The 26,712-nt window shown below is 41.5% G+C and overlaps 1 protein-coding gene and 1 long non-coding RNA gene across 2 annotated transcripts in view; one reads left to right on the top strand and one right to left on the bottom strand.

Annotated features, from left to right (window-relative positions):
* LOC127481214 (uncharacterized) overlaps window positions 1–26,712 on the top strand; it is a 228,311-nt gene that overhangs the window by 48,799 nt on the left and 152,800 nt on the right. The window lies entirely within an intron of this gene.
* Window positions 1–26,712, bottom strand: part of KIF5C (kinesin family member 5C) — a 72,564-nt gene that overhangs the window by 21,695 nt on the left and 24,157 nt on the right. Inside the window, exons 3-14 of the mRNA XM_051810157.1 lie at window positions 23,515–23,588; window positions 19,284–19,388; window positions 16,647–16,695; window positions 16,157–16,212; window positions 15,183–15,270; window positions 13,514–13,638; window positions 11,997–12,101; window positions 11,515–11,663; window positions 8,679–8,827; window positions 5,576–5,751; window positions 4,183–4,251; window positions 455–661 (exon numbers count right to left, since the gene is read on the bottom strand). Of these exons, the coding sequence (XP_051666117.1) occupies window positions 455–661; window positions 4,183–4,251; window positions 5,576–5,751; window positions 8,679–8,827; window positions 11,515–11,663; window positions 11,997–12,101; window positions 13,514–13,638; window positions 15,183–15,270; window positions 16,157–16,212; window positions 16,647–16,695; window positions 19,284–19,388; window positions 23,515–23,588 (1,352 nt within the window). The remainder of the gene's footprint in view (window positions 1–454; window positions 662–4,182; window positions 4,252–5,575; window positions 5,752–8,678; window positions 8,828–11,514; window positions 11,664–11,996; window positions 12,102–13,513; window positions 13,639–15,182; window positions 15,271–16,156; window positions 16,213–16,646; window positions 16,696–19,283; window positions 19,389–23,514; window positions 23,589–26,712) is intronic.

Raw genomic sequence — 26,712 nt, 5'->3', positions numbered from 1 at the left:
ATTTCCCTCCGATTTTTTCCTTAAGATCAGCCAAAAAAGCTGATTTATTTTTTCTGATCCCTTCCTTGAGATGCCCTGACTCTCAGTACAGAGTCCAGAAAAACCCAGAATGCTGCCATTTGCATAAAGCAGATTTTCACAGCCTTCTTGGCACGATAAGAGTTTTCAAACACCCAAAACACAGAATGGCCAGGGCTCACATTCATTTCAGTCACTGTTAGAGTGTGCAAAGCACAGGGGCTGCAAGAGCCACAATCTGCCACCAGCTTCCACAGAGAAGTGCTTGAATTACCTTAATTTTATTGTTTAATTAAGATGGAAGAGAGACAAGCAGCATCAGAAAATGTGGATCTTGATTGCTGCTGGGGGACCACGACACAGGTTTTGGGGACCCCCCGTGGAAATCTTTGGGGGGGTGAGGAGGGAACCAACCCTTCAAACAACTTGCTCTTACACTCTTCTGTGCCAGCTCATCAGCCAGCTGCTCGTTGGTCCTTGTTTTGTCCTCCACTTCCTGGGATTTCTGGTCATAATTGACAGCTAATTCTTCCAGGGCTTGGAGCACCTCCTTCACTTCGTCCTTCGCCGCTTCGTTCTCGATCTGCAGACGGGTCAGCTCCTCTTGGATCTTCTCATAATCCCTCCTAGTGGAGGCCAAAAGCTGGAAAGAAGTATCACAGAAGCATTAAGTCACCCAAGAGCTCACTCAAAAGGCAACACTGGAAAGAGCAAAAACAGACAGAGGGAGAGAAAATGTGTGTGCAAGAGAGAAAGCAGGAGCAAAGAAATCCTGCTGCTCTGCCAGAAACAGCACCAGCTTCAGCATAAATGTATTTGAAGGAAGCACAAAAAAACCTCTGAACTTCAACGAAATCTTTATCAAATCCTATTATGACACAAGACTGAGGCAGAGAAACTTATTTTAAGCAGTATCAGAGCTCCAAAGAAATCCTCTGCCCTCAATATGGTGCTGCGGTGAGGACCAAAAAACACCACAAAGTGAAATGTTTCAACACAGACTCAGAGCTTTGAACTGAGCCAAGGGAAAGGGCTCTCTGAGGCAGCCTCAGAGACCCTGGGGCATTAAAGAAATATTTTGATAAGCAAACCTAAGATGATTATTCTCAGTTATCATCTGAGGCACGATGCTGAAGACAGATTGGCTGCTCATATATTTGCTGAGGGAGAAGATTAACTAAAGAAGGAAATACTGACCTCACACAGTCTAGTGAGTATTTCCAATTGGTAAAACTTATTAAATCTACTCTTTGCACACTATTAAGGGAGATGCTGGAGTTTCAGTGACAGGGCTGAGGTCACTTGCATGGTCCTCTCCCTTGCCCTTGAACCAGTGTTCAGTGAGATGTTAAAGTCCTGAAAATTCAGCTCCTGGGTTCTCAGCACAAACCCAGACCCACCAGCAGAATGATGTGAAAATAAACAACAGGTGCCACCTAACATTTAATACTAATATTGTACTTCTGAGAATAATAACAAAATCAGGACTTAACTTTGCATAACATAGAGAATAATAAGGTATAAAACTAGTGCAGGAAATACAAGAAGGCTTTCCTGCTTATCCTAACAGCAAAGTTTGGACATTCATTCACAGAATTCACTTCTTTCCAAGTATTCCTATGTATGGATTAGTTTAACATATATACATATATTAGTTTAATAGAGCTGTACTGAAGCTTTCTTGGACAGTGCAATAAAACCTGCCCTGCTGAACTGAGTTGGGTTGACTTCTCCTGACCTGTCACCCCCCCCCCTAAAACAGACCACAAAAAGCAGAATGTCAGATAAGACAGAGCTTTTTTTCCCCTTTTTTTTTGGCTCAGAGTTCTAATGGAAAATGGGGAACCAGGCAGGCAGCTCCAGAGGCTGGCACATGCCCAAAAGTGGTGCAGGGAGGATTCAGATGTAAGGGAAATTTATCTCTCTGGTAATGCTGCAGCCTCAGAAGTGCACTCACGTTATGGAAAAACCCTGCCGAGTTGCCAAAGCCAGATGGCATGTAAATATTTAAACAACAGAACAGCTTAAAATAATCTTTCTGCCAAACACAGATGGAACTATTATTTACATTTACTTAAGAAATTTTCTGCGTGGATATTGCTGTGACTTCGAGGAGTGCTGTGCATCACCTAGAGCATAAACACGGCTCCCCAGAAGGTTCTTGCTGATATTATGGGGGGAAAAAAGAGATTTTCAAAGGCCATTAATGACACATTATAAGCATCAACAGTAAACAAAGGGAAGGGACAATGGCTGCAGCACTTCGTGGATCTGTTCACAGTATGGGAGGTGCAGGGTGGAGTATTAAGAATCCCTCAAAAAATGCACCCTAAGAAGCAGCCAGGGGTGAAAAGGCACCAAAAGACACCAATATCAGCCCAATGCCATCTGCAGCAGGCCTCAGATTTATAATTAACCTGCTGGCTTAATCAAGCAGAAAAAAGGCCTCTGGTTAATTAGGGGGAAGCAGAGTGAGGCAGCTGCTCTCAGCTCGTGTATCACTGAGCCAGTCACAGCTCCAGGACAGAGCAGGTACATCCCTCCCACAGAGCAGGTGGAAAAACACCTTGAAAAATGAAATATCACATGAGCTTTCAAAGGTAAGAGACGGACAAGCTCCTGAGATGAACCAGATAAAGCTTCTGAACAAGCAGTCAGACATCAGCTGCAGAGATTTCCCAAGTCAGCAAAGCTAGGACTGTGCAAAAAAAGGGGGGAAAGTGGTCTGGAGGGCAAGGATTAGGGGTCACTGAAAACCTGGTTCATATTCTAGGTGTGATATCAAGTATGGAACGTGGAGAGTGGGGAATAATTGTGTTAGTTGCTCCCCACCAGCTAACACAAAGGAATACACATCCCCCCCAAAAAAATGAGACATCAGAAAATAAATTAAAAAAAAAAAAGCTTTAGAGTCAGCTTTGGGTGAGAAGAATGATGTGAAAAAGATGGGAGAGGTGAGATGACACAAATAGAACCACAACACACATCAGAAAATAATGGTGCTGAGAAGGCATAAAAGGCTGTTGTGTCTGTGTAGCCACAGGCACGGGCAGCCAAACAAAGCTGTGGCAAGGGCATGAGGAGCTTAATCATGGAATTAGATAAGGCTGGTGATTCCTGCAGAGAGGACAAGCCCCAAAGGTGGCAGGTAAGTCATGAGTGACGAGTAACAGCCATGTTCAGACGTGACAAGGGGGCCCTGGCAACCCTTTCTGAGGGCTTGGGTAAGGACTGAAGGATTTTTCCATGAAAAGGGAGGTTTCACACCCCAAAAAAGCAGCCAGAACAGCGCTGTGCTCCAGCTGGGCAGCTGGGAGAGACACTCCTAGAGAATCCCAGCAGTGTGGCCTGAAAAGAGAGAGCAGTGTTTCAGAACACTGGTGATGGATGAACTCCCACAGCAGGATTATATTCCGGGTCTGGATGGCCCTTATCCAATTTCCCGCCAGCCTAAAAGCAATTTCTAAGAAATATCACAGCAACATTTGGGCAACTTGGTGATTTAGTGTTATTGCCTCATTCTGCATCTTCAAATCCTCTTGTAAACAAATGACAGACCAGGGAATAACCTGACTGCAGGTTTAGTGGTCATATTTCCCCTGTCTTAAAACCAACAAACATTCGTTTTATGGACAGAGACAATGAAATCAAACGTTTCAAGTGAGCAATCCAAGATTTTAAAGCAAGCCCGTAGCAGCACCAATAATCAATTTTTCCATCTCACAGACTTCTCCCATTACTGTCTCTAATTACCCAAAATAATGAACATCAGTAATTTATTACCAGGAGTAATTTTTATACAGTCAGAGCAGAAAATCTGTAACTCCTTGCAGTCCATAGTGTCTGGATACCTGAGAGGGCACAGACATGCTGAAAAACCACATTTGAAGTGAAAAATACTGGCCACACTCCTACCTTGGACCTCCAGCAGCACCTCCCAGCAGGATGGATTGTTATTATGAGGAGTTATCAAGGTTTAATGTTCTTCTGACAGTATTATGAAATTTGAAGTTTAAACCTGGCTGACACACAGGTTTCTCTTGCCTATTGAATTTTAGCCAGTTCATATGAACAACTGTGACAGAATCACTAAACAAGGGGCTCATGAGGAAAATGTAAGAGTTTTTCATTTGGTTGGTTTATTTTTTTTTTTAACTTGCTTACCTCCTCTTGATCCAACATTTGTTGCTTTAGTTTTTCAGCCAACTGGCTCTGCTGGTTGATTTCATCGTCCTGCAACGAAAAAAGGGGTTGGAGATTTTTTTAGTTTCTTTTCACTGTTCTCATTTGGTCACTTTTTATTTCCCCTTTCTCTAGAAAAGAAGGAAAAATAATACAGCAAACCTTGTGCACCTTGGAGCGGTGTGAGAGGGGAGAAAAACATACATACACAGAACTACACAGTAAATGCAAATAAATGGTGCTATTTTGGAGTAGTTTTGGGGATTAAATGCCATCTCATTTCCTATAGTCCTGCAATAATGCACCAAATTTTCTTCCTGTGTTTTCTAGGGCAAAACTCAAACCTGCTGCCAGTTCCCTCAAGAATAATTCAAAGGGCTTTGCTACTTTTGAGGAGGAAAGTGAAAGAATGGTTGCCTTTTTTTTTTTTTCCTTTTCCTGATCAATATGTAAAAGCTGGAGATTGCTACTGGGCACGTATTCTCCATCAGAAAAATAGGTGTAATTTCTTAAAGACCTTAACTGCTCTTTTCAATGCCATCAACACACTGCTGGGTGTAACCAGAGACCTCGTGCACATCAGAATTAAGATTTAAACACAACCCACTCCCTCCCTGGCTATTCACAAACAGCCAAACTCCAACATTAACAGACAAGGGCACAGAGGAGCTTTTTTTTTTTTTTCTCTCTGACATTTCCCTGCTAATTACAACTGAAATTTAGAATTGAGTATTGATTCATGATGAAAGCTCCCCTTTCTCTAGACAGCCTTTTATGCTGCTCTCATCCACAATGGTCAATGGCTTTAATGGGCCTTTTTTTCTTTACCTCCAATTATCATTTTCACACAAGCCAAAGCTATTAATGGCCAGCCCTGGGTAAGTGTATTGCTGAGAGCTTTAAGTGCCCATGATGACTTTCAAGCTGTGCAAATAAATAAATAAATAAATAAACAAGCCACCTGCACTTTGGGGCCCAGCTAGAGCAGCACTAACAAAAGACACCCAAGGGGTGCATCTGTGGTTTCCTTAAAATTCTAATACATTATAAAAATATTAAAATGCAGTCCCCCTTGTTTTCTCTCCCCCGTGAGGGGGAGAAGAGTTTGGTGAGGGATTTTACAGAAACCACTGAAGAAAAGGAGCGATGAAAAGCCTGTACTGAGACATTAAAATTAAAGGGAACTTTGGCTCTGATTTCATGGAGAGTGACCCCAAACACCGCACGGGGAGCAGAGGCAGATCTGATTTGATGCAACGAAGAGCGTCTGGAATCTTCCAACATTTTTCCAATTCAGGATGGCCAAGGATGACAGACAGCCAGCCATTTTGGCAGAGTTTTCCATTTACACCCAGCAAACGGAGTGAAATCCCACCTTATCATCCAGCTGCCTGTAGAGACTGGCGATCTCCTCGTCGTATTTCTGCTTCTCCTCCGTGGAGATGCTGGCGACAACGGGGGTGATGTTGTCAATAATGGGGGTGTTATCACAAGGCTCCAGGTTCTTCTGGTCCTTTGCACTGATCTGCTCATCCTCTGGCACAGCTTCTCCTGCAGGCACACAATCCAAGACAGAGGGGTGTCCAAAACCGTGGATGACTTAGGATGGTCCTTCAGAGTCACCGAGAGGGACTCGGGAAAGCAAAGAAGGGCTTTGTGCCACTGCCAGGGATACAAAGGACAAGGAAAAGTAGGTGTGGAAAGATGGCCATCCTCGTTAGGATGATGATCTCCATGGTTGGAAACACAAACATGCATCACCAATGGACTCCATGATCATGGAGGTCTTTTCCAACCTTAACATCCTGTGAAAACAGAGCAACAGGTTGAGCAGCTGCCTTTAAAAACACTGAACTCCTGGCTCTGCCTTCACTCAAGCCCTGGACAGATGGGATTAACTCCGTGGTTTAACAGAGGTGGAAATAAGGAGGGAAAAGCCCTGACTTCCTAAAGACTATTGGCAATTAAATATCCCTTTCTGTTCAGATTTCCAGCTGTGTTGGAAGGTGATGGGAGGGCACCAGGACAGCAGCAAGACAGGTGTGTTTAAAGCAATATTCACCTTCTGCCACGTAAATTAAAGCACAAACACCAACTTTTAGATGTTGTCTGTGCATACCAGGCACGTTTTACTTCGGAATCATTGTCTCCAAGGAATATTTCCTTCAGTGGTGGTGGTGCATCACAATTCCCACCCCGCTGCAGCTCAGTGGCGAGAGACAGGCAAAGTGCTCATGCCAGAAATTAAATCTACTCCCATCACAGCCTGCTGGGAGACTCTGAGCCCCTGAGTGCTGCACACACTGCTCAGGGTGTGGGAAGGTTACAGCCAACCCTTCTGCACAAATTTCCTTTTCCACAAAAAGCTACAATATTTCAGCCACATAAAGCTTTACCAGCCATTCCTCTGGCCAAAAGGCTCTGTTTTATCCTACTGGCAGGGAAACAAGGAAACAGGACAAATATATCAAACCCCAGACAGGCTGATTCAGGCCCAAAAGTGAAACAAAACAGGGCATGAAAGACCAAGACCAACTAACAGAGTAAATAATCTTTTTCAAGCTTAAAGCGTGAAAAGACGTGATCTGAAATCAAGCACTGTCACCTTTAACAATGTACTTCACTTAAAATATTTTTTGCCCTATTTCTAAAGGCTTGGTGACATTCTGTGTCATGAATGAGAAAAATGTAAATGGGTTTTTCCATTGTTGGATTTCACTGGAGCAGAGTGGAGAAGGTGGGCTCAGTCAGGCTTGTACACAGGGCAGTGCTCCTCGGGCTGTGGAGAATCCATCAGGAGCCTCCCAAAAGGAATGTCTGATTTTCCATTCATTGGACAACAACCTCCTACCTGTAAAACACACACCTGGCTGCTGAAATCCAGCCCCAGTGAGGACTGGGCACACCCATTTCCTGCTACCATTTTATATTGCATAATATCTATTTATTTTGCATAATATCCTCTGAATTTCTGGAATAAACCACGCCAGTGGAATATTATCCAAGATGCAATTCCTGTGAAACTCTCCTTTGTAAAGAGGCTCCTCTGACAGCATATCCTTCCAAAGGGTGGGATTGCAGAGGGTCAGACAAGAAATCAATAGTATTTTGAATGTATTGCTGGGTAACACTGATGAGAGCAGCAGGGCTGATGGGGGGGATGGGGAGTATTTAGACAAAACAGCAGAGACAGGCTTGTTTACACAGCACAGAGAAAGGATTTCTGGAAAAACAAAAAAAAGAAAGAGATTCTGGGCTGGGGAGGAAATGAAAGTGGTCCCATTCAGCAAACACGGGGTGAAGGAGGGAGAAGAAGCAGGTTGTAAATCCCAGCACTCCCAAGAGCAGCCCCACGTCTCCATAGCAATGGCACTGTGCTGATAAGGGAAATATTCCCTGTGCTGGAGCCTCCAGAGAAAGGCAGGCAGCACAATCATGAGGTAACCATCTCATCTGAAAGGCAAGCAAACAGCACAGGGAGATGAGAGAGGGAAGCCCACAAAGGTCAGGTATTATCTTCCAGGCAGTGGCTGCACCCAGGGTGTTCAAACCCAGATCACAAAGCGTGACTTCTAATTAAATCACAAATTTTGTTCTTGCTTCAGATGCTTCTGGCTCGCACATCAACACACAGGACCTGGATGACAAGCACTTTAAAAAATAAAAATTGCTCCAAAGCAGCTGGGTTTTACTGTCAGGGGTTTGTGGAGATTTCGGGAGGGATGCAGGGTTGGTTTCTTTGGGTTGGGAGGGGTTGTTTGTTGGTTTGGAGTGTGGGCTTTGATTTTTTTAAATGTGAAATAGAAAATCTGAAGTAAGGATGGTTTGACAAAATTATTTTTCAACGTTCCAGATTAAATAAAACGTCTTTAATTGTATGTATGCATTAAAAAATTAATCTTTCTCTTCCATCCTACACTTGATTTTACAACCTACCTGAACAGCAATTTCCTCTGTTTTTAAACAGAAAACTGGCTGTTCTCAGTATAAACTTCACTTAAAAGCCACAGAAGGAGACAAGTGGTGATTCTTCCAACCAGATGACACTCCCAATCATTGTAATAAAGGACTAATTATTCTAATGTTAAACCCAATTATAAAAAAACCCCAAGGCCCAGTTACCTTAAAGCACAATGGAACTGATTCTCAAGCCTGAGGAGCAGAGTTCTTTCAAAAAAAACCTCCAAAAATGCCATTTTCCCTTTTCTTTATTAATATTATTAACATCATTAAAAGTAGTGATGCCTCCCTGTACTCTCTACACCTGACATCAAAATAATTTGAGAATTTAAATGGTTCCTTCTGTAAACAGCTGTTGCTGGTTTCCCTGGTTTTTGCTTCTTCACCTTTCAGTTCCTGTTTTGAAGCCTGAGCTACAACTGAATGTGAACTTAGAATTAGTGACTTAAGGCAAGATTTAAACAGATGTAACTTAATACCACAAAGACACTCCCCCTTTCCCCATTCCTGGCACGTACCATTTCTCCACCTGTTCAGTTCCAGCTCTAGGTGTTGGATAACATTCTTTAGGCTCTTGTTTTTGTCTTTCTCCTTCTCATACTTCTTCTTCCACTCCTCGGCCGTCAGCTCCAGGTTCACAGACACCGTGTTCTTGATGGTCTTGGCTCTGCACAACAAAACCTGGTATCAGCTGCAGTCTGGCTTTTATCTCAGTGCAAAGTTTGGCCATAACACAAAGGGAAACTCCTGGAGAAGCTGTGGCTGCCCCTGGATCCCTGGAAGTGTCCAAGGCCACGTTGGACAGGGCTTGGAGCAACCTGGGCTAGTGGAAGGTGTCTCTGCCTATGGAAGCAGGTGGAATGGGATGGGTTTTAAGGTCCTTCCAACACAAGTAAATTCTAGGATTCTATGAGAATGAGAAGCTCTGGAATGTGTGCTTGGATTAAGGACAAAGCCAAGCCCTGTCATTCCTGCTGTGCTGGGGGAGCTGTCACCTCACAGCCTCTCCTGGCCCGAGACCCACCACAGCATCCGACCGCGGGCTCTCCCCGTCCCGTCACAACCATCCCTTCAACCCCACCAACAAAACTCAGCCATGTTCCCAACATCTCAGCATAAAGGATGTCAACCCAGAGAGGCAAATATGGAAATCTGTCCTTCTTGAAAGCCAAATAAATTCAATTTTGCAGGTGGAAGGAAGGGAGGGAGGAGAACCGGGGTCACCGCCGGGTACCAGGGTTACTCCAGGGCTGAGGGAGGGAGGCTCAACTCATGCCTGTGCCACTGGAGTTCACATGATTTACTCATGATTTACTCATGATTTATTGCCTCTCTAGGCAAAAACATCCCCAAAATTGAAACCCTTCTAACAACAACCAGCAGCACTTTGTTCCTGTGAAAGTGCCCAGCTCCGACCCGCCCTCCACAACCGTGCCAGGGAATGCAAAGCAAGCAGAAAACCAGGCCCAGCACCTACAACAGCAAAGCCACACTGCAAAAGAAAAAACCAAACAAATCACTGTGAATTAAGAAAGCTTCAGATCTTGGCCCTCCACTGCTCAGACAGAGTCCCTTCAAATGACTCCAGTGTCATTGAATAAAACATAAGATAAGCAGAGGAATAACAGACAAACCTCCCACCAGTTTGTGCTTTGCAGGAAGTTTTGGTACCTTAAAAAAATATTTTAAAATAACCCTGTGCTTTTCAAATAACTCCTAATGGCCAGGGTTTACGTATTGTCTCTGTCAGAAGCAGGGCTCAAGTTTCCACACTCACTTAACTGTACTAGGGGAATAAAAACCATCACACCATAAAGTTTATCCTAATGATGGATGAAGTAAACTAAAATGAAAATTTATATAAAACCACAAGAAAGGGTGCAGTAGAAAGAGAATAAGCTGATTCACTACTATGAGTGCAGGATATGTATGTGTTGATTAGTAGTAGTGGGCCTGTGAAGATGAATTTTTCTACTCACACTTATTTTAATGGTGATATAACTCTTTTTTTTTTTTTTTTTTTTGGGCTAGGAAAAATGGAGGAACCAGTAATGACCCCTGAGTCATGTACCTTCCCTTTAATGGTATTCAGGTCCTTAACAGTGTCACACCAGAAAAATGAAATATTCCTCTTCCCAGAGAAGTTTTAATCAAATCACATCACTCCATGCTCTGCCAGTCAGGATGCCAGAAGTGGCTTTGAAAACCGTTTTGCCAAACAGAAAGGCCAATTTTACTGAATATTGGCAGCAGAAATGAAACCAAGAGGAAGGTAAACTGGAATCTAACAGGGAAGCTGGACTTCAGAGTTGTTAATGCCTTTTAATTGCTGTGGTAATTATTGTGTTTATTTAAATTTTCTGTGGCACACACAGGTATGGGAAGTAGAAGCTTGTATCTTCATAACTTATTACTCATCATAAAATGGTGAAATAAAACCACATGGCAGCTCTAAACCTGATTAAGTTAATGGCCACTGCCTTCTTTTGTAGCCCCAAAATTACAGATGGTGGAAAACAACCCATTTTCAGACAAATTCATTGCATGCTACAGACTGTTAAATTCTACTTCTAACAATCCTAACCTGCGAGGCTTTTTCCTTTCTGCTATTACACAAATAAATCAAAATGAGTAATTTTCCAGAGTACCCAAGTTCTCCTCAATTACCACAAGAGCAGTAATTACATAATGAGCCTGACCTACTTCTGCAAACTTTCCAAATGCATTTCCATATGATTATTGGCAACGGACACATATGGGAGAGAAATTTTCTTCCTGGATACATCCACGTTTATCTTGTCCTTGCTCGTTTCTGAGGGCTTGTTAAGATCCTTCAAACACAGGAATGCCCATGAGCCACCATGGCAATCCATCCAAGCTGTCAATATTACCCAGGGTCCACATTCTTCCACTTCCTTAATGGTTTAAAGATATTTTTTAGAACCATAACGACGATCCCTGAGGTGCCATTCAAGGAGAAGACACCTCTTGAAAGCATCGAGGGCAGCACCCAGGTGAAGCAAAAGGGAACATTTTCCACTGGGTTATCCAACAGAAAACTGCCCAGTGCCATTACCTTCCCCATAAAATTCAAAAGCACTGTGATAACACTCTGTACTTTCTGCAGGAAAACCTACCAGGGCTTTTAAGCAGAGCAGCTGCTGGCCAACATTAACATTTATTTTTCTGGTGCCGCTGGGAACGAAGGGACAGTTCTCTCAACTTCTCCAGTCCTATTTTTGAACGACTCTAGAAACCATAACTTCCCTGTTTTCTTGCCTCATTCCCTCTCAGCCCCAGGAAGATGTGGAAGGGCCCAGGGGAGCATCCCCCAGGATTCCCAGCAGGACTCACCGCTGGCCGAACATCAGGGTGGACTTGGTCTCTGCCTCGTTGAACACCGAGGGGGAACAGCAGATGACAATGGTGGTCCTGCAGTTCCCACCCAGGGAATCCTGAAGGATCCGGGTCATTTTGCTGTCTCGATACGGAACGTGGGTTTTCTGATCCAAACACAAGCGAGAGACAAGAACAATTCCATTTTAAACACAAGAGCCAACAGTGACAGGTGTAACAGATCTGAGGCGGTTCTGAGGGGTAATTGTTTTGATTGTGCTAAGATTGGATAACCACTGGAGTGAAATCACTGAGAATTAGCTTCTTATCTCGGGCAGAGCAGCACGAGTGTCACTGGTTTGTGGCTGGAAAGCCAATATTTTCTTCCTTCTGAATTGAAATGTTAGCTCGGGTTTGTTTTTTTCTCTCCTCGATGCGGGTGGCGAAGAAACACATAAATAAAAAGCCATTTTTCAACGACACAAAACAGGATTACTTACAGTTCCTTCTGCCAAGGCAGATATCACATTGCCTAGAGCAGACAGAGACTTATTGATATTTTTAGCTTCATCCAGAACAGCTCCCTCCGCTCCAGTTTTGCTGACCTACCAAAGAGAGCAGGAACAGTCAGGCTCAGCCATGGGGACACACACAGAGCTACAGTGCAACAGCTAAAGATGCTCTTGGAGTTAAAACAAACCAAGAGCATGAAGGAGGAGAACTTTACATGGACTTTTTTGTTAAGGGAGGCCTGTAATAATTCCACCTCTAAGAGCAAGATGACCTTTTGTTCAGGGAGAGAAGTCTGTGCTCGCCTGAGGACACTTGGAGATCAATTCCAAGACCATCCAGAGAGGGAACACCATGGGGATGTTCTCAGGGCACACTCAAAATGAGCATCTTGGCTTTGTATTTGGCCTGTGTGGACCAAGAGTATCAGGACAGGAAAGTGTGATCCCACTCATCAGGACAGGAAAGTGTGATCCTACTCATCCCGAATGCAGGGTTTGCTGTCCACAGACTGGATCCCAAGGATGGTGTCCTGGGACCAGCACTCCTCCGGGCAGCAACAGGGTTTGTAGTCTGTTCTCTCTCTCTTTTTTGAGGGGGTGAGTGGGGAAAGGCACAGAAATGTAGAATAAAGCCATATTTTTTCTCTAATTAAAACTACACTGTCTGTACTTTCCTCTAAATATGCTACATGACATAAAAAAGAAAATAATTGTATTTTTTAAGAAGACAACCCACCAAGGAAACCCTTGTTTCAGGTTTTCTGTACAACATCCAAACATGGTGAATCATAAAAGTTAATTTTTTCAGAGAAGTGCAGTGCCTGAGTAGGCCCTCATTTTATAAACACCATAAAGAGCTTTTAATTTAACACATAATAATAGATGCAATTATAGACATCAACATTATTAACTCCTGCATTGTACCAGTGGGTTATCAATTAGTGTGTCCCAACAAGCAACCTGAAAACACCATTCAAACCAGTTTTGAACACTGCAGAAGGCATGAGAATGAGAACTGGGAAATATTTTTGCACTGTAATACTGTTCTAGACCATTATTCTTTTGGCAAATAGATAAAGGTTTTTTTCTGGTTATTATTTTTCTACATTGGAAAGCAGAAATAGTCACCACAATCAAGAGAGACATTCAGGGAGTTCAAAAAGACTTCAGGTATAAAACTCTGTTAACTGCTGGCATTTCATTGTAATATGTGCAGTAATTACAGAAAATCTAGGAACAGGATATGTTTGAATACAAGCAAATTAAAATAGCTGTCTAATAAAAATTACATTTCTTTTTTCAAACACCCATAACTAAATGTAAAGTTATATATATAAGTCCACTCCATTATAAGTGATTGCAGGTTTTTGCCCCTTTTCTCCATCCCACGCATTAAAAAAAGTGAAAATAACCTTCCTAAAGAGAATCTAAGGTAATTTTTCGGTAAAATCTCCCTCAGTTTGCACTGATCCCACCAGGATCGTTCAGGGAAAAGGAAAACTCACCTTCTCACTTCCAGCCAAGTCCACCAGGTAAAGCTTCCCACTGAGTTTCTTCTCAGTTTCCACGTTCTCTTGTTTAATGTTAATAAGGAAGATGCTGTGGCTCCTGGAGCTGTGTTCATTCATATCTGCAATCACAGGCTTGGTTTAAATGGCTTTAAAACCTGACAAGGGGTTGGGTTTCATCACAGCTGGGCTATGGCCACCAAATTCAAAAGCACAAGAAGAGCCCAGACCACTGCAAGAGCCCTAAATAAAGCTCATGGGCTACAAAAAAAGCTCCCACTCTCTTCCAACATGACCAAAATAATAATAATTGCAATAAAAAGAAGCTGGGCAGGTCTTGGTGCCACTGTGTGAGGTCTCCCAACGTTTAGCAGAAGTTTTCATTAAACCCACCCTATTTAAATTCAAATTTCAGAATGATTTTTATTGCTTACATACTTCAAAATCCTCCTTTACACAGGCAGCTATAAGTTCAGCTTCCACTTGCTTTAAGTGTCATTGTAATTATGTTATGCTTGGAGTTTCATGAAGTAGCAAAAAGAAAATATTAAGACTGAGTAAACCACTTTCTCATCTGTTTTCTCTGTTCCCATAAGCCCAGCTCCACCTTTCCCCCATTCCCATCAATGTTCATAATTATTTAAATTCCCTTTTCCTCCTCCATCTCCAAATTCTTTTTTTTTTCCAATAACATTTCCCAATTTTCTCCAGGTAAAATTCATTGTCTGTCACCCTTTGTCAGAACTTTTCCAAGTGCACCAAAAGCAATAGGTAATATCCCAGAAAAAAAAAAGAAAAAAAGATGTATTTGGGTATTTTTTTGTTGAAGAAAATAGCAGAAATAATGGGAGGAAATGCTACTCAGAAGAAAGAGAATGAATTCCTATCAGTATGATGGGAAAAGCACGGGAGAGATGAAGCAATATAGCATTTCTCAAAGAAAGAAGGTAGAGACATGGAAGAGAAAGGAGTTACCCATCAAAATAAATCAAATTAAATTAAATTAAAAAAAAAAAACACACAAAAAGCAAAAAATATACCCAAAATACCACCCCACCACCAAGGCTGGAGTTATAAACTGAGGCTCTGCCAAGTCCACTGTTGGATCAAAGACATCTCCCAGTATAAACTGGGGAACAGGCCCTTTCATCCCTGCAATGCCAGCAAGTCAACAGGTTTGGCAGGGGCCAAAGGGATTATTATGGGGTTTAATTCAGGAAGATTTGTTTGCTTTGCCATCACTGGGACTCCATCCAGGTCACTGCAAGAGATGAACAGGCAGAGGCTGATAATTGCTCTGCGCCCCTCGGCTGCACTTTGACCACTGAATCGCTCCCAGTTCTGGCCTTGCAGCACAAAGAGAAATGCAAGTTATTTTAGTTATTCACCATTTTGGTTATTCACCATTCCCAAACACCTTTATTCTGTGCAACAACCCACGTTGGGGATGGCTCATGGAACAACACAACGCCACGTCTTAAATCCGGGGGCTCGGAGCCGCGAGCCGATCGATGTTTCCGTGCGCGGCGAAAGGGCACAAAAGCACAGACTATTCATTTTAAAGGGTTATAATTTGTTGGTGTAAGTAACTCAGAGTGCTTTGTGAAGGATCAGTAGTTCACTAGGAGGTACAACCACCCAAACCCTGGAGCCAGGGAACACTCACTTGTCACGGCCACGTGCCGGTTGGCCTTCCCTTCGTCGATGACATCCAGAACTTCTTCAGGACTAGACACAAATCTTTCTGTACAACCCTAGGAAGAGGCAAGTGGGAATCAGAGGCATTCCTAGTGCTCCAAAAGCTGTCAGGAGGAGTATTTAGCACTAATGAACGAAATAATTAGGAGAAGCATCCCCATCCAGCAGGCTCGTTAGCGAGGCAATGGACCAAAACCTGCCTTTGGGTGACTTTCAGGAGTCCACGGGGTAAAACTTGGGAGGAAACTGCTCTTCACAAGATTAAAGACTCAGCCAAACCCAAACATGCAGCAGGAAATTTTCTCTATGTAGAAGACATACAACACATATTCCTGTTATTAATTTGGGTTGGATTTACATACCCAAATTAATTGTTCTCTCTCAAACTACAAGACAAGATGCAAAGTCCTTTTTCTCTGTCTCAATGCAACATTACTGAATACATTATTTTATCTTGGTTTTTTTGCTCCTCAGGCTGAGAATAAACAGAAAAATATTCTATGTGTATTATTAAGGCTCACATATGTCCATAACAAACACATCACATTTAAGTGAGGGCCCAGAAATCCACAGAACTGATTCCTAACCCAACAAATCTGTCCTAAAGTATTACAAGATTAAAGCACCCGTGCAACAAGATATTAAAGAACAAAATTCTTCAGGTTGTTCTCCTTCATATCTGACATGAAAGGGGAATAGGAATACTTAAAATTTAACACCATACCAACAAAACGGAAATGTTCAAAGTCAGGCAAATAAAACAAACATGATTCAAGGCCATTAATATTTCAGGAAACTGTTTCAATCCAGGAGCCAGTACAACCTGAACATTTGAGGCTTCAAACACGAGCTGAATCATTTCAGGGGGATGGAAATGGAAATGTGCAAATAGATGCACGTGTGAGAAAGAAGGAAAAACTGAGGATTAAATGATCCTTTTACCTTAACATATGGGACTCTGTTTTTATCTTCATGTACAGCAAGGTTTGTCTTTGACACTAGGAAAGAAGATTGAGGTAATCAGGAACATTCCACATGTGTGAACTGTAGCCCTGGCAGGCACATTTTGAATGTATTAAATGTGTAAAACCCTCTTAACAGAAGCAAAGCAAGGAGTAATCTGAACTGAACGTGCTCTAAAAACACTCTCCTTATTTTTTAAATACAGTTTTACTTTGAGAATATCAACTGCCAGAGAGGCTCAGACCTGCCTTGAGGTCTGTAAAACCCTCTGTGCTCACTGATTCATAGCCAAGCTCTGTAGCACTGCAGAGGCAGGTGCACAAGAGACAGATCAGATGATTTAAACTGCAAAACTCTCCTTCTCAAAGCCAGTCACACAGTTTAAATTTAATTCCCTCCCAAATAAAGTAACTGTTTCCCCTTAAGCACCAGTCAAGTCACTCAGCCACGTCAGAAACACAGAACTTACCATCCAGTAGGTCCCTTATTTTGTCCAAATATATCTCAAAGTAGGAAACCTAATTAAATAATCATAAACAGATTTAAACATTGGTGATTTAAAAATCTCTGTGCCTGTATTTCCATCTCTGTCAAAGCACCAAACTAAAATAAACCCCAGCTCCCACACAGTTTGAATTACATCCTTCTTGGGAACATAACTTGTATCTTGAATGATTTACAAGTCATTGATCCTTCTCCATTTATCAATGATTCATCAGAAAATTATACAAAAAAAACCCCAACCTTCAGGAAAATCTTATTTTTTTTTAACACGGGCAAAATTGACAAAAAATATTGAGCAGAGTCAATCAATTCATATTTTCATACTTTCATATCAGTGCAGGTGCATCATGAGAAGGGTCAGATTTGAGATCTGTAAAAGGTATATTGATATTGACCCCCACAAAAGCAGAAAGCACCTTTAACATAAGACTTACATAAGCCTAAACAATATATATATATTAAATTAAACTTTTAAAGGAAGGTTTAAGCAATATTAAAGTTTTAAATTAAGCCCATGACTCTGTCATGAATCAAGAAGAAACTGAAAATCAGCTTTTCTCTAACAAAGAGACACAACTGCCCTAAGGAAAAAAAAATTAAGAAGGAAAATGAATAAATGAGTCTTTTAATAAAAGGGCATTTGACTTGCAGAAGCAAATAAAATGTGTTAGGGGAGTGGGGCCTAACCATTCCCTAAATAAGCTTCATCCAGGGATTATTTAACTAGAAAACTAGATGGTTAAATTCTAGGGATCAGTAAACTTGCTATTTAGTAAAGTCTCATTTTCTCTCACCTGAAAAATAAATTATCTGGAGTTTTTATAGGGATGAGTTGATCTTCCTAAGTGACAACTGTCATTAAATACAGATATATGTTGCTTTTGTGCCTTTACTTCCCCTGTGCCCCACTTAAAGCCAAGCTCTGGCCCAGCTCATTCCAGTTAAGCCAGACTTAACCCCACGTGCTTCTTATCATCCTATTAACACACTGCTGAGGACCAACACATGTTCCCCTCCCTGTTCTAAATGGATCTGTATTAAAGAGGGGGAGAAAAAAAAATGATATTAATTTTCAATGTTGGCTCAGTTATTAAAGGAGTGTGACAGTTTGGTTAAATCCTGGCTCCTGATGACGGAACAGGCATTTCTCTCCCTGACAGCTCCCTGCACAATCACTCACTCACTCCCTGCTATTTAGGCAGCTTTTCTGTTAAGATATTCATGGATGTCAACTATGATGGGAAGCCATTGAAACAATCCTGTGCTGGCAGAACATGATTTATAAAGTGATATCTTCTGCTGGGGCAGGAATTTACTACGTCTTGGGGTCTCCATCTGTTGGGATCATGTGGGAAAAGCTTTTGCAGGCAATGGAAAGAAACCAGTGGAAATCATTCCTGTGGAAGCCATTTGTGTGAAAATTCAGAGATGTCTCTTCTCAAGGAGCTCAGTATTTTACAATTTAAGGTCTATTGAAGTGTTTAATGGTTTATTTGTACTTTAAACCACTGTTTAAACCACTGTCTGTTCTTCATGAGCACCCCACAAACAGGCCCTGCTAAGAAGGTTCTCAATATTGAGTCACTGCAGAAGAGCTGGTTCAGAGGCACCAGATTATTAAAATAAAAATATATATATATATATTCCCCCAGAAGTGCTTCAAGTGCTTTAGTGCAACCAGAACTAAAAAGCCACTTATCTCTTAACTTCTAGGCACGGGAAGGACAGAGAGCTCCGTTCTCAGGGAGCTCCATTCTCAGGGAGCTCCATTCTCAGGGAGCTCCATTCCCAGGGAGCATCCCCCTTGGAAGAAGGGACAGTGCCTTCACATCTACCTCTGCTCAGCTACTGAACTTCACTGAAACCATCTAGGTGTGTTTTCTGTGGGTTTTTTTGGGGGGGACGACCCAGAGGACCCATTTTTCCTGCAATCCACTGGATAATTTTACTGATGGAAACGAACTGCAGCCTGACCCCGACTCTGCCAGATGGAGCAATGCCCCCCATGGCTGAGAGCTCCCCAGGAGACTGGATGAACAGTGGGAATTAAAGGTCACTCAGACAAATCTGAGAGATCATGTGGCTGGGATCAAGACAGGGACGTGGAAAAACATGGGTGTTCAAATGGAGCCTTAGAGCACCACCACAAAGAGCCCATAAATCAGCTTTTGAGCTAAAAATTACTTCTAAACATCCTCCCACGAATTGCCCAAAGCCACCTCTCCCCCATTTCAACCCCAAATACTGTGCAGGGCTGTTTGTATCCTTGAGACAGCAGCATGTCAGTATTCCCACAAATGTCCTTCATGGTATTTATGGTCATTATGAGCGGGGCTGAACTCCAGCCTTTGGAGAAGCCGCAGAGAAATCGGTGTTTTCTGACCGCGGTGGCTGGTTTTCCCAGGAAACTTGAGCTGGAAACACGCTCAGGAAAAACATTCCATCAACAACCAGCAGCTGGGTTGGGTTATTTCTAGGAAATATCCTCAGTAACGTGGTGATTTTTGAAGGAGGGAGTTAAAAATCCGCGGCGCGAGGGCAGATTTCCCGCCCGGCCCGACTTCCACCCGTCCCGTTACGTAACGTGTCGCTCCACATTTACCTTTATGTGGAACTCCAGGTTCTCATCCATGGAGTAGATGTGATCAAAGATGTCGTGTGCAATTCTTGGAATGATTCCCATGAGCTGAGGGTCGTGCAGTTTTCCCTGCGGACGCAAAACCGACCCGTTAATTCGGAAATCCTCCCTCGGGGACGAGGGGGGAGAGAGCTTTGTCCAAGCCTGCCCTCTTCCAGAGGGTCCCTATGGGTGTGTGTTGCTCTGGGGAGGGATTTACTCGATGTCAGTGCACAGAAACGTTGGAATTCCTCACCCCACGGAGCACCAATTTGTTCTGGCAGCTCCCGCCACTCTTTGCAATGTCACTCTCTGACCAAGGAGAGGAACAAACACAAACAAACACACAGATCACAGCCCGGTTAAAACCAGATATTTGGGAACCTGGTAGCAACAAAAGGAGCATTAAACAATCCTGTTTCTCTTCCCCCACTATGCTACAGAGCAGAAGGAAAATCTGGGTTGTGAGGATTTGAGGATTACAATAATATATTCTGATCTGAGCTCGCTTGGGCCTATAGCCAGAGATCTGTGCCTCACAAACACTCCTGCTTTCCATATTCATTTGCACAACTACCTTCCTCTATTCTTTCCAGAAATGAATATTAACTAATCCCAACAATTTCCCTGGCTGCACAGCACTTGCATTGCTTTTTTTTTTTTTCCCCCCTAAGCCAGGCACGTAGAGGAGAGCTAACACCACTGGAAATGGAACAGAAATAGTAATTTGAAAAAAAAAACCTTTTCTGACTACAGCCTGGACTGTATTGTTATTTCTAAATGTTTTATGAAACTGTTTAAATATGCATTAACAAGTCAGTAGTCAAAGACTCCATCAGAACACAGTGTCCAGAACCTCTGACACACCTTTGGAATATATTTTTGGCCAATTAATACTGCACAGAACAGCACAAAAAGGGTCTTACTCCAAACAGTGGTGGGGAATTATTACTTTTTGTAAATATATAGGGCAATGGTACAACTCCAAATTGCCAAAATTATTAAACACCAGCATTTTTTTTTTAGCAAAATGGGGAGAAAATTATACACACATGCACGTGGTTTTCAATATCATGTGTGTTTGTGAATGACTAGTGGGTCACATTGACCTGTTTTCCCAGTTTCCCCAGCCTTTATTAGCATACTCAAATATAGGCTTTTTAGACACTGCCTCATTTATCTAAAGCTGGTGAAATGACAGTCAACTTCTAAGCATCAACCCGGGGTGAAGGCAATTTAACACGAAGAACTGACATAACCTCTCCCTCCATCCCACAGCCTGTGTTTAAAGCAGTGTACTGGGTTTTTCTGCCCTTGAATTACATAAATATCTTGAAGCAGAAAAAAGAGGGAACAGAGATAAATCAGTTCACTTGCTGACTGCCTTCCCCATAAAGCAGCACTCAGCTGTACCTAAACTGAGAATATTTGATTTATATTATACAAATAATATCACCTTCTGCAGCAGAAGCACCATAACCAGTATCTTATTAAGCTACTCAAAAACTAAAAAATCCTTCCCAAGTGAGACACCATTTTATTCCAGACTTTGAGAATGAAAAAGGGGGTGGTTAAATAAAGTAAACCCTTGATGAAGAGGAAAACTTTATGTGCAAACACCCCCCAACACTTTGTTTGCCAGCGCAGCGCTTGGCTCCAAAACACAGTGACAGCAGCACCATTTTCACACCATCCATCCTTTCTCCCTGAAAAAGGCCTTGAAAAGCTTTTCCCAAAGAGGGAAAAGGAGCTTTTCCTAAACCAGGATAAACAGAGATTTGTTGGTATTTCTTCAGGGCACACAAATCCAGCCAAAGCTGTGTCTACACCACAAAGTACAGCAAAATTCAAAATACACTACAAAGTACAGCAACAGAGGCAGCTCCAGAACCAGGAATGCTCCAGCCATTCCATGCCCCTTTTCCCAGAGTGGCTTTGGGTTGTTACCTCAGAAAAAGGAGGCTTTGAACCCAAAGTTGTGCCACAGAGGTGCAAAATCACCCTTGGGATCGCTGTACCCATAAACACGTCCCCTAATAATTGTTGGGAAGCGACAACTTGTAAAAGCATTTAATTAAACATTCTCCCAGCCCCAACAAGCCCCGTGATGAAAATGCTTTTATGTTTTCCTTTCCACAGCTCCTTCCAGCTCACAGGAGAAATCAAGCTGTAAAAACACGAGGTGTGCACGACACTCAACCACTTCTACAACTTCTTGGGCTCAGATCTCCTCCCTTTTTAAGTCAAGAGAAACTTCAGAGGGTTTTTATTAAAATAAGAGGCCTCACTACAATTTATATCATCACCCACTGGTTTGGGTTGGAAGGGACCCCAAAGACCATCTAGTTCTAACCCCCTGCTATGGGCAGGGACACCTTCCACTAGAAGGGACAACCTGGAAAGGAAGAGTAAGGTAAAGGCACAATATTCCCTGGAAATCTGGACTAAAAGGAGAAAGAAACCACAAATACTCTCATGGATGCAGCTGTAACCTTGGGAAGAGTTTGGAGCTGCTGCAAAGCTGACACTGCATTAGGGGACTCCACCAAAGCCCCTGGACAGAGAGTTCTGTGCTCATCAAAGCCTCTGATTTTAAGCAGAACATTAATTTCCACATTTAAACACAGCAGGAGAAGTGCAACATTGGAGACAGAGCTGTTTCATTTCAGGATGTTGACATCATAACTACAGTTTGTGGGGGCCAAGCACTGAAAACTCTCCTATGAGGTCAAAGCCCATCAATTTAATCCCATGGGCAAAAAAAACCTGTGATTTTTTAAGCAGGTGTTTATCCTGCTATACAGGTGGCAACTCTTTTATTTAGACCTGTGTCTGTCAGAAAGCCCATCCTGGCTCTATTATGCCACCATATCCTCTTGAAGCTTAACACCAACACTAGGAAGTATTTCACATTTCACAGAAAATCCTCCATAACAGCTTTACCAAGAGGATTTACTATTTCTCCAACTTCAGACTTATTTTTTTTTTCCTTCCACAACATATTTTAGCAACTTTACAAGAGGATGTTAGGCTAAGAGGGGGGATTAAAGCTGAATGTAGACTTGATTCCACTCTAAAATGACAGCTTTCTCTTTATTAGAGCAGCGAACCGGCCGTTTTTTCTCCAGTCATTTTCTTTATCACAGCTTGTAATTCTGAATATAAATTGGCTTTAGGAGATCTTCCCCGTGCCATGTGGAAGCACCAGCTCGAGCCCTGCAGACATTTTGATTTAATTACACCCAGAGCTGGTGGATTACTCAGGACTGTGCCATCTGTGAGGGCTGAGCCAGTGATTTCCCCCACGCTCCCAAGGACGGGCTTAATTAGACCGGTTATTGCATCCTCCAGGAATGGAGCCATTTCACCAGGGCCCTCTGGCTTCCCTTGTCCTTTAACCTTCAGGTTAAAAAAACCATCTGGTGGTGTTAAACCCAGGAAAGGTCATTTTTTTCATCTCTCACTCGGCCAGACTTTGCTGTCGACCTGCAAAATTCGCGGTTGAGCTGAAACGCTCCGGGACGAGACAACCCAGTTTGGGAAGGAACAATCCCATGCAAGGATTAAATGCTTGAATGATCCTCCTTTTTCAGCAAAACTGGGATGTCTAAATGTCTTCTGCACTGAACAGTTAAAAAAAAAGAACCCAAACCAGAGGAAAAAAACCCCCCACACTCCACGAGGCAGAAAATGAACAGGCACAGGACTCCAGGCCCTGGAATTTGGGCTAATTTGGTGTAATTTCACCTAATTTCACATTCTCCTCCAAAGCAGCAATTCCAAACTCATCCATCTGCGCTGCAGAATGCCAGAGGGGTATTCCCAGAAGGGCAGTGCAAATGAGAAAACCAATAAGCAAGGCAGGAATTTTCATAAGCCTGCCTTGCAAAGGGAACTCTGCAGACAGACCCTTATTACTGTTTCCATTTGTGGCTTAACCAATCTCACCAAAGTCCTTTAAAATCTACACATCCCTGAGCTGGCAGGATGGTTTTTTTTTTTACTCACAGTTTGTTAGTTTATTTAGATATCTGGAGATATCTCTTGGAAAAAAAACCCACTCCAGGCTGAATGAAATACTAAAGGCAGGAGAGGCCAAACGTTCCCAAATCTCTTTTTCTGTGTCACTCAGAGCTCCAAAGAACTGCCTTGTTCAGGTAATTGGTACATAAAATCCTACTGCTGCTCCCAAACTGACTTAATATTCCCACTGTACCTCCATGGTGTGTGTTTTTCCTGATGATGTCTGTCCATAGGCAAAGATTGTGCCATTGTAGCCTTCCAGGACATCTGCAAGAAGAAGAAAAAACCAATTAAAACTCTCATTGATGTCTTAAAGCTGAATTATCAGCCTTTCTTATGTCTTTACAGTGCTGAAGCTCAATTAGAAAATGTGTTTTTTTCAGTAAACAACGGGGAAAATATGGCATATGGAGCTAATTTTAGAACAACAACAAAAAAATCATACTAAAATCTAAATTAGAGAATTGCAGGATTATTGATTGCTTATTTTTCCAGGGAAAAAGTATCTCTGGACACTACATATCATCCAATACATCTGTGTAACATGGGAAAGGAAAACCTTAACTGCCTGCATTTTAAAGCACAGAGAAAATTAAACCAATTCATGTATATTTCTTGCTATTAATGTCATATTATATTTCCCTTGCTGTATCACCCTCAACAGGTCGTGGCCTCATTAATTTATAAGTTTCCCCAAGTCTACAAAGCAGGAGAGCAAAGAAAGAGGAAAGTCAGATGAGCAGGAATTTGCTTTATTGAAAATAGACTCCTTTCAAGGCAGAAATAGTCATTTTATATTGCATTTAGATATAAAAATATCCATTTTTAACTTGGCAGTGCTTAATGCCCACAGGAGCTTTCAGAAATCTGGGAAGGCTGGAAAATATACTTCTGTTTCCCACCCTCTGGATCTCTACTAATAGAGGCTTCCAGGAAATAAATATATCTCTGTGTGTGTGTGTATTTATAGTAAATATATACACATGACTGTGTTATATATTATTAGATATGTCATATATATCATATTTACATAAACACACACAGAAAATATCTTAATTTGCATCTCCACATGTATCCAAGCAGGTGGTCCAGACAGGAAGGACAATTAAATAAAGATACATTAGAAAAATACAAAAAGGAATGAAGATGGAACAAGTATGGGAAAAAAAAATCAGAGAAAAAAAAACAGATAAAAATTATTTCAAAGAACAGAAATGGATTAAAAGAAAGGAAAGGGAAAGAGATTTATTTTTTTTCTGCTGCACAGACTCACATTTCCTGTGCAGCAAGACTAAGGATGAAATTGGAATGAAGCCATTTAAAACTAAATATTCTAATTAAACACAGAATATAATTTAGCATCGTCATCTGCTTATAAAAATAGAGCCACTGCTTATTTTTGCTTTAAGGAAATGACAGCTGAAATAAGCAATTAGAAATAATAATTGCACAGATAAAAAAATCTAGTGTAAGTGCTCCCTAAGAGTTCACTCCTACTATTTCTACTTTGTGCCAAATTGGGTTAAATTTAAAAAAAAAATAGTTTGAATTAAAAGAAAGAAAGGAGGAAAATAAAGAAGAAAAAGGGAATTAACTCCAGGTGGATCCAAGGTACCAAATCAAATCCATACAGAAACAAAGCCAAGGGGGGAAATAATCTAATTAATCAACTGTTATGCAAGAATATTGTTTAGAATTCGCATCAATGTCTGCTGAGGAAGCAGAGATAAGTAATTTACCTTCCCAATTAGCAAAATTTACTTTATTCTGTAAAAAATTGCCCTTTTCATTGTGTGCAGTTAAATAAGTCAGAGGCCTCAGCAGCAGAAAAGGTTATTTTGGCTGGAAGGGTTTCCACTTTCAGTGACTTCCTGGACCATCTGCCCACTGATCCAGAGAGAAGCAGCCCCAGATAGGCCAAAACTCCAGAGTGAGGGGAAAAAAACAGATTAAACAATTGACTGAACTGAGATCAGTTGGGATTTTTACAAACACACAGAAAAAAATTATTAAGTCCAAGTGTTTTTCTCAGTTTTCTCAATTCCTGGTCCAACTCCCCCCCTTCCTCCCTGATTTCCAGCTGGATTTCCCCTCCCCATAAAGGCCACTCAGCTGCTGCCAGATGTGTCTTTTCCTGAGGAGGGATGGAATAAATAACATTTTATCATCAAAAAAAAATGCAATGTCCAGTGGTGATTCCCCACAACCCAGTGTGTATTTTAGTATTTTATTATTTATCTATTAGATAGTACTTATTACTTTATTTAGTATTTTATTTAGTGTATTTTAGGAAAAAAATGCAATCCTTAGTGGTCATTCCCCACAGCTCAGCGTGTTATTTTAGTTTTTTATTTATTTATAAAAATTTATTTATAAAAATTTATTTATAAAAATATAAAATATTATTTATAAAATTTCTATTATTTATCTATTATCCAGAATTAAATATTTTATTTATTTGGGAATTTTATTTGGTTGGTTTTTTTTAATTTTAGTATTTTATTGATTATTTTACTTTAGTATCTTCTTTAGTGTATTTTAGTAAAAAATGCAATCCCAGTGGTGATTCCCCACACCCCAGTGTGTTATTTTAGTATTTTATTTATTTTAGGAATTTATTATTTATTTATTGTACAGTATTTAATATTTTATTTATTTGGGGATTTTATTCGGTATTTTATTTTTAGTGTTTTATTGATTATTTTACTTTAGTATCTTCTTTAGTGTATTTTAGGAAAAAATGCAATCCCAGTGGTGATTCCCCACATCCTAAGTGCGTATTTTTGTATTTATTTATTTATTAATCATTTAGTATTTTATTTCTTTAATATTTTCTTTAGTGTTTTATTTCATATATTTCATATATTTCACTAAAATATGCATCATTCTCACTCCCCATCTTACACTCTTCTCTCCCCATCCTTCCTTTCTCTTCCTCCCCATCACTCTCCTCACTTTTTTATTCCCCTCTTCTCTCTTTTTCCCCCCATTTCTCTTTTTTTCCCCTCCCCACCAAACTTCTATGTGGAAGGTAACTCTGAGCTCTCCTTCCAAGCAGGACTTTGGAGAGTTATTTTCCTTCCTATTTATGGCACGAGGACAATTTACTCCCTGATTTAGCTCTTCCAAATCCCTCTCACCGAGGGTTTTATTCCTCTCACCATTTTCAGAGGAAACCAACTTCCACAGGGGATATAAATCCCCTCAAACAGCCCAGTGCTGCTCCTGTCAGCACACCCTGGAGTCCTGGAACAGCTTCCCAAACTTCCAAACAGCTGAGTGGTGTGTCAGCAACCCCAGCTGATGATCCCTCAACTCCAGCCCCACCAGTTTTTATTAAGGCTTACCCCTCTGAAGGCAGAATTGCTGTAATCAGGCTCCCTCTGAGAAG

The sequence above is a fragment of the Manacus candei genome, unplaced genomic scaffold (assembly GCF_025592945.1).
Source record: "Manacus candei isolate 608988 ecotype Guabito, Panama unplaced genomic scaffold, ASM2559294v1 h1tg000077l, whole genome shotgun sequence".
Classification (NCBI taxonomy): Eukaryota; Metazoa; Chordata; class Aves; order Passeriformes; family Pipridae; genus Manacus; species Manacus candei.
Note: the sequence above shows the minus strand (reverse complement) of the source record. Positions and strands in the feature narration are given on the sequence as shown.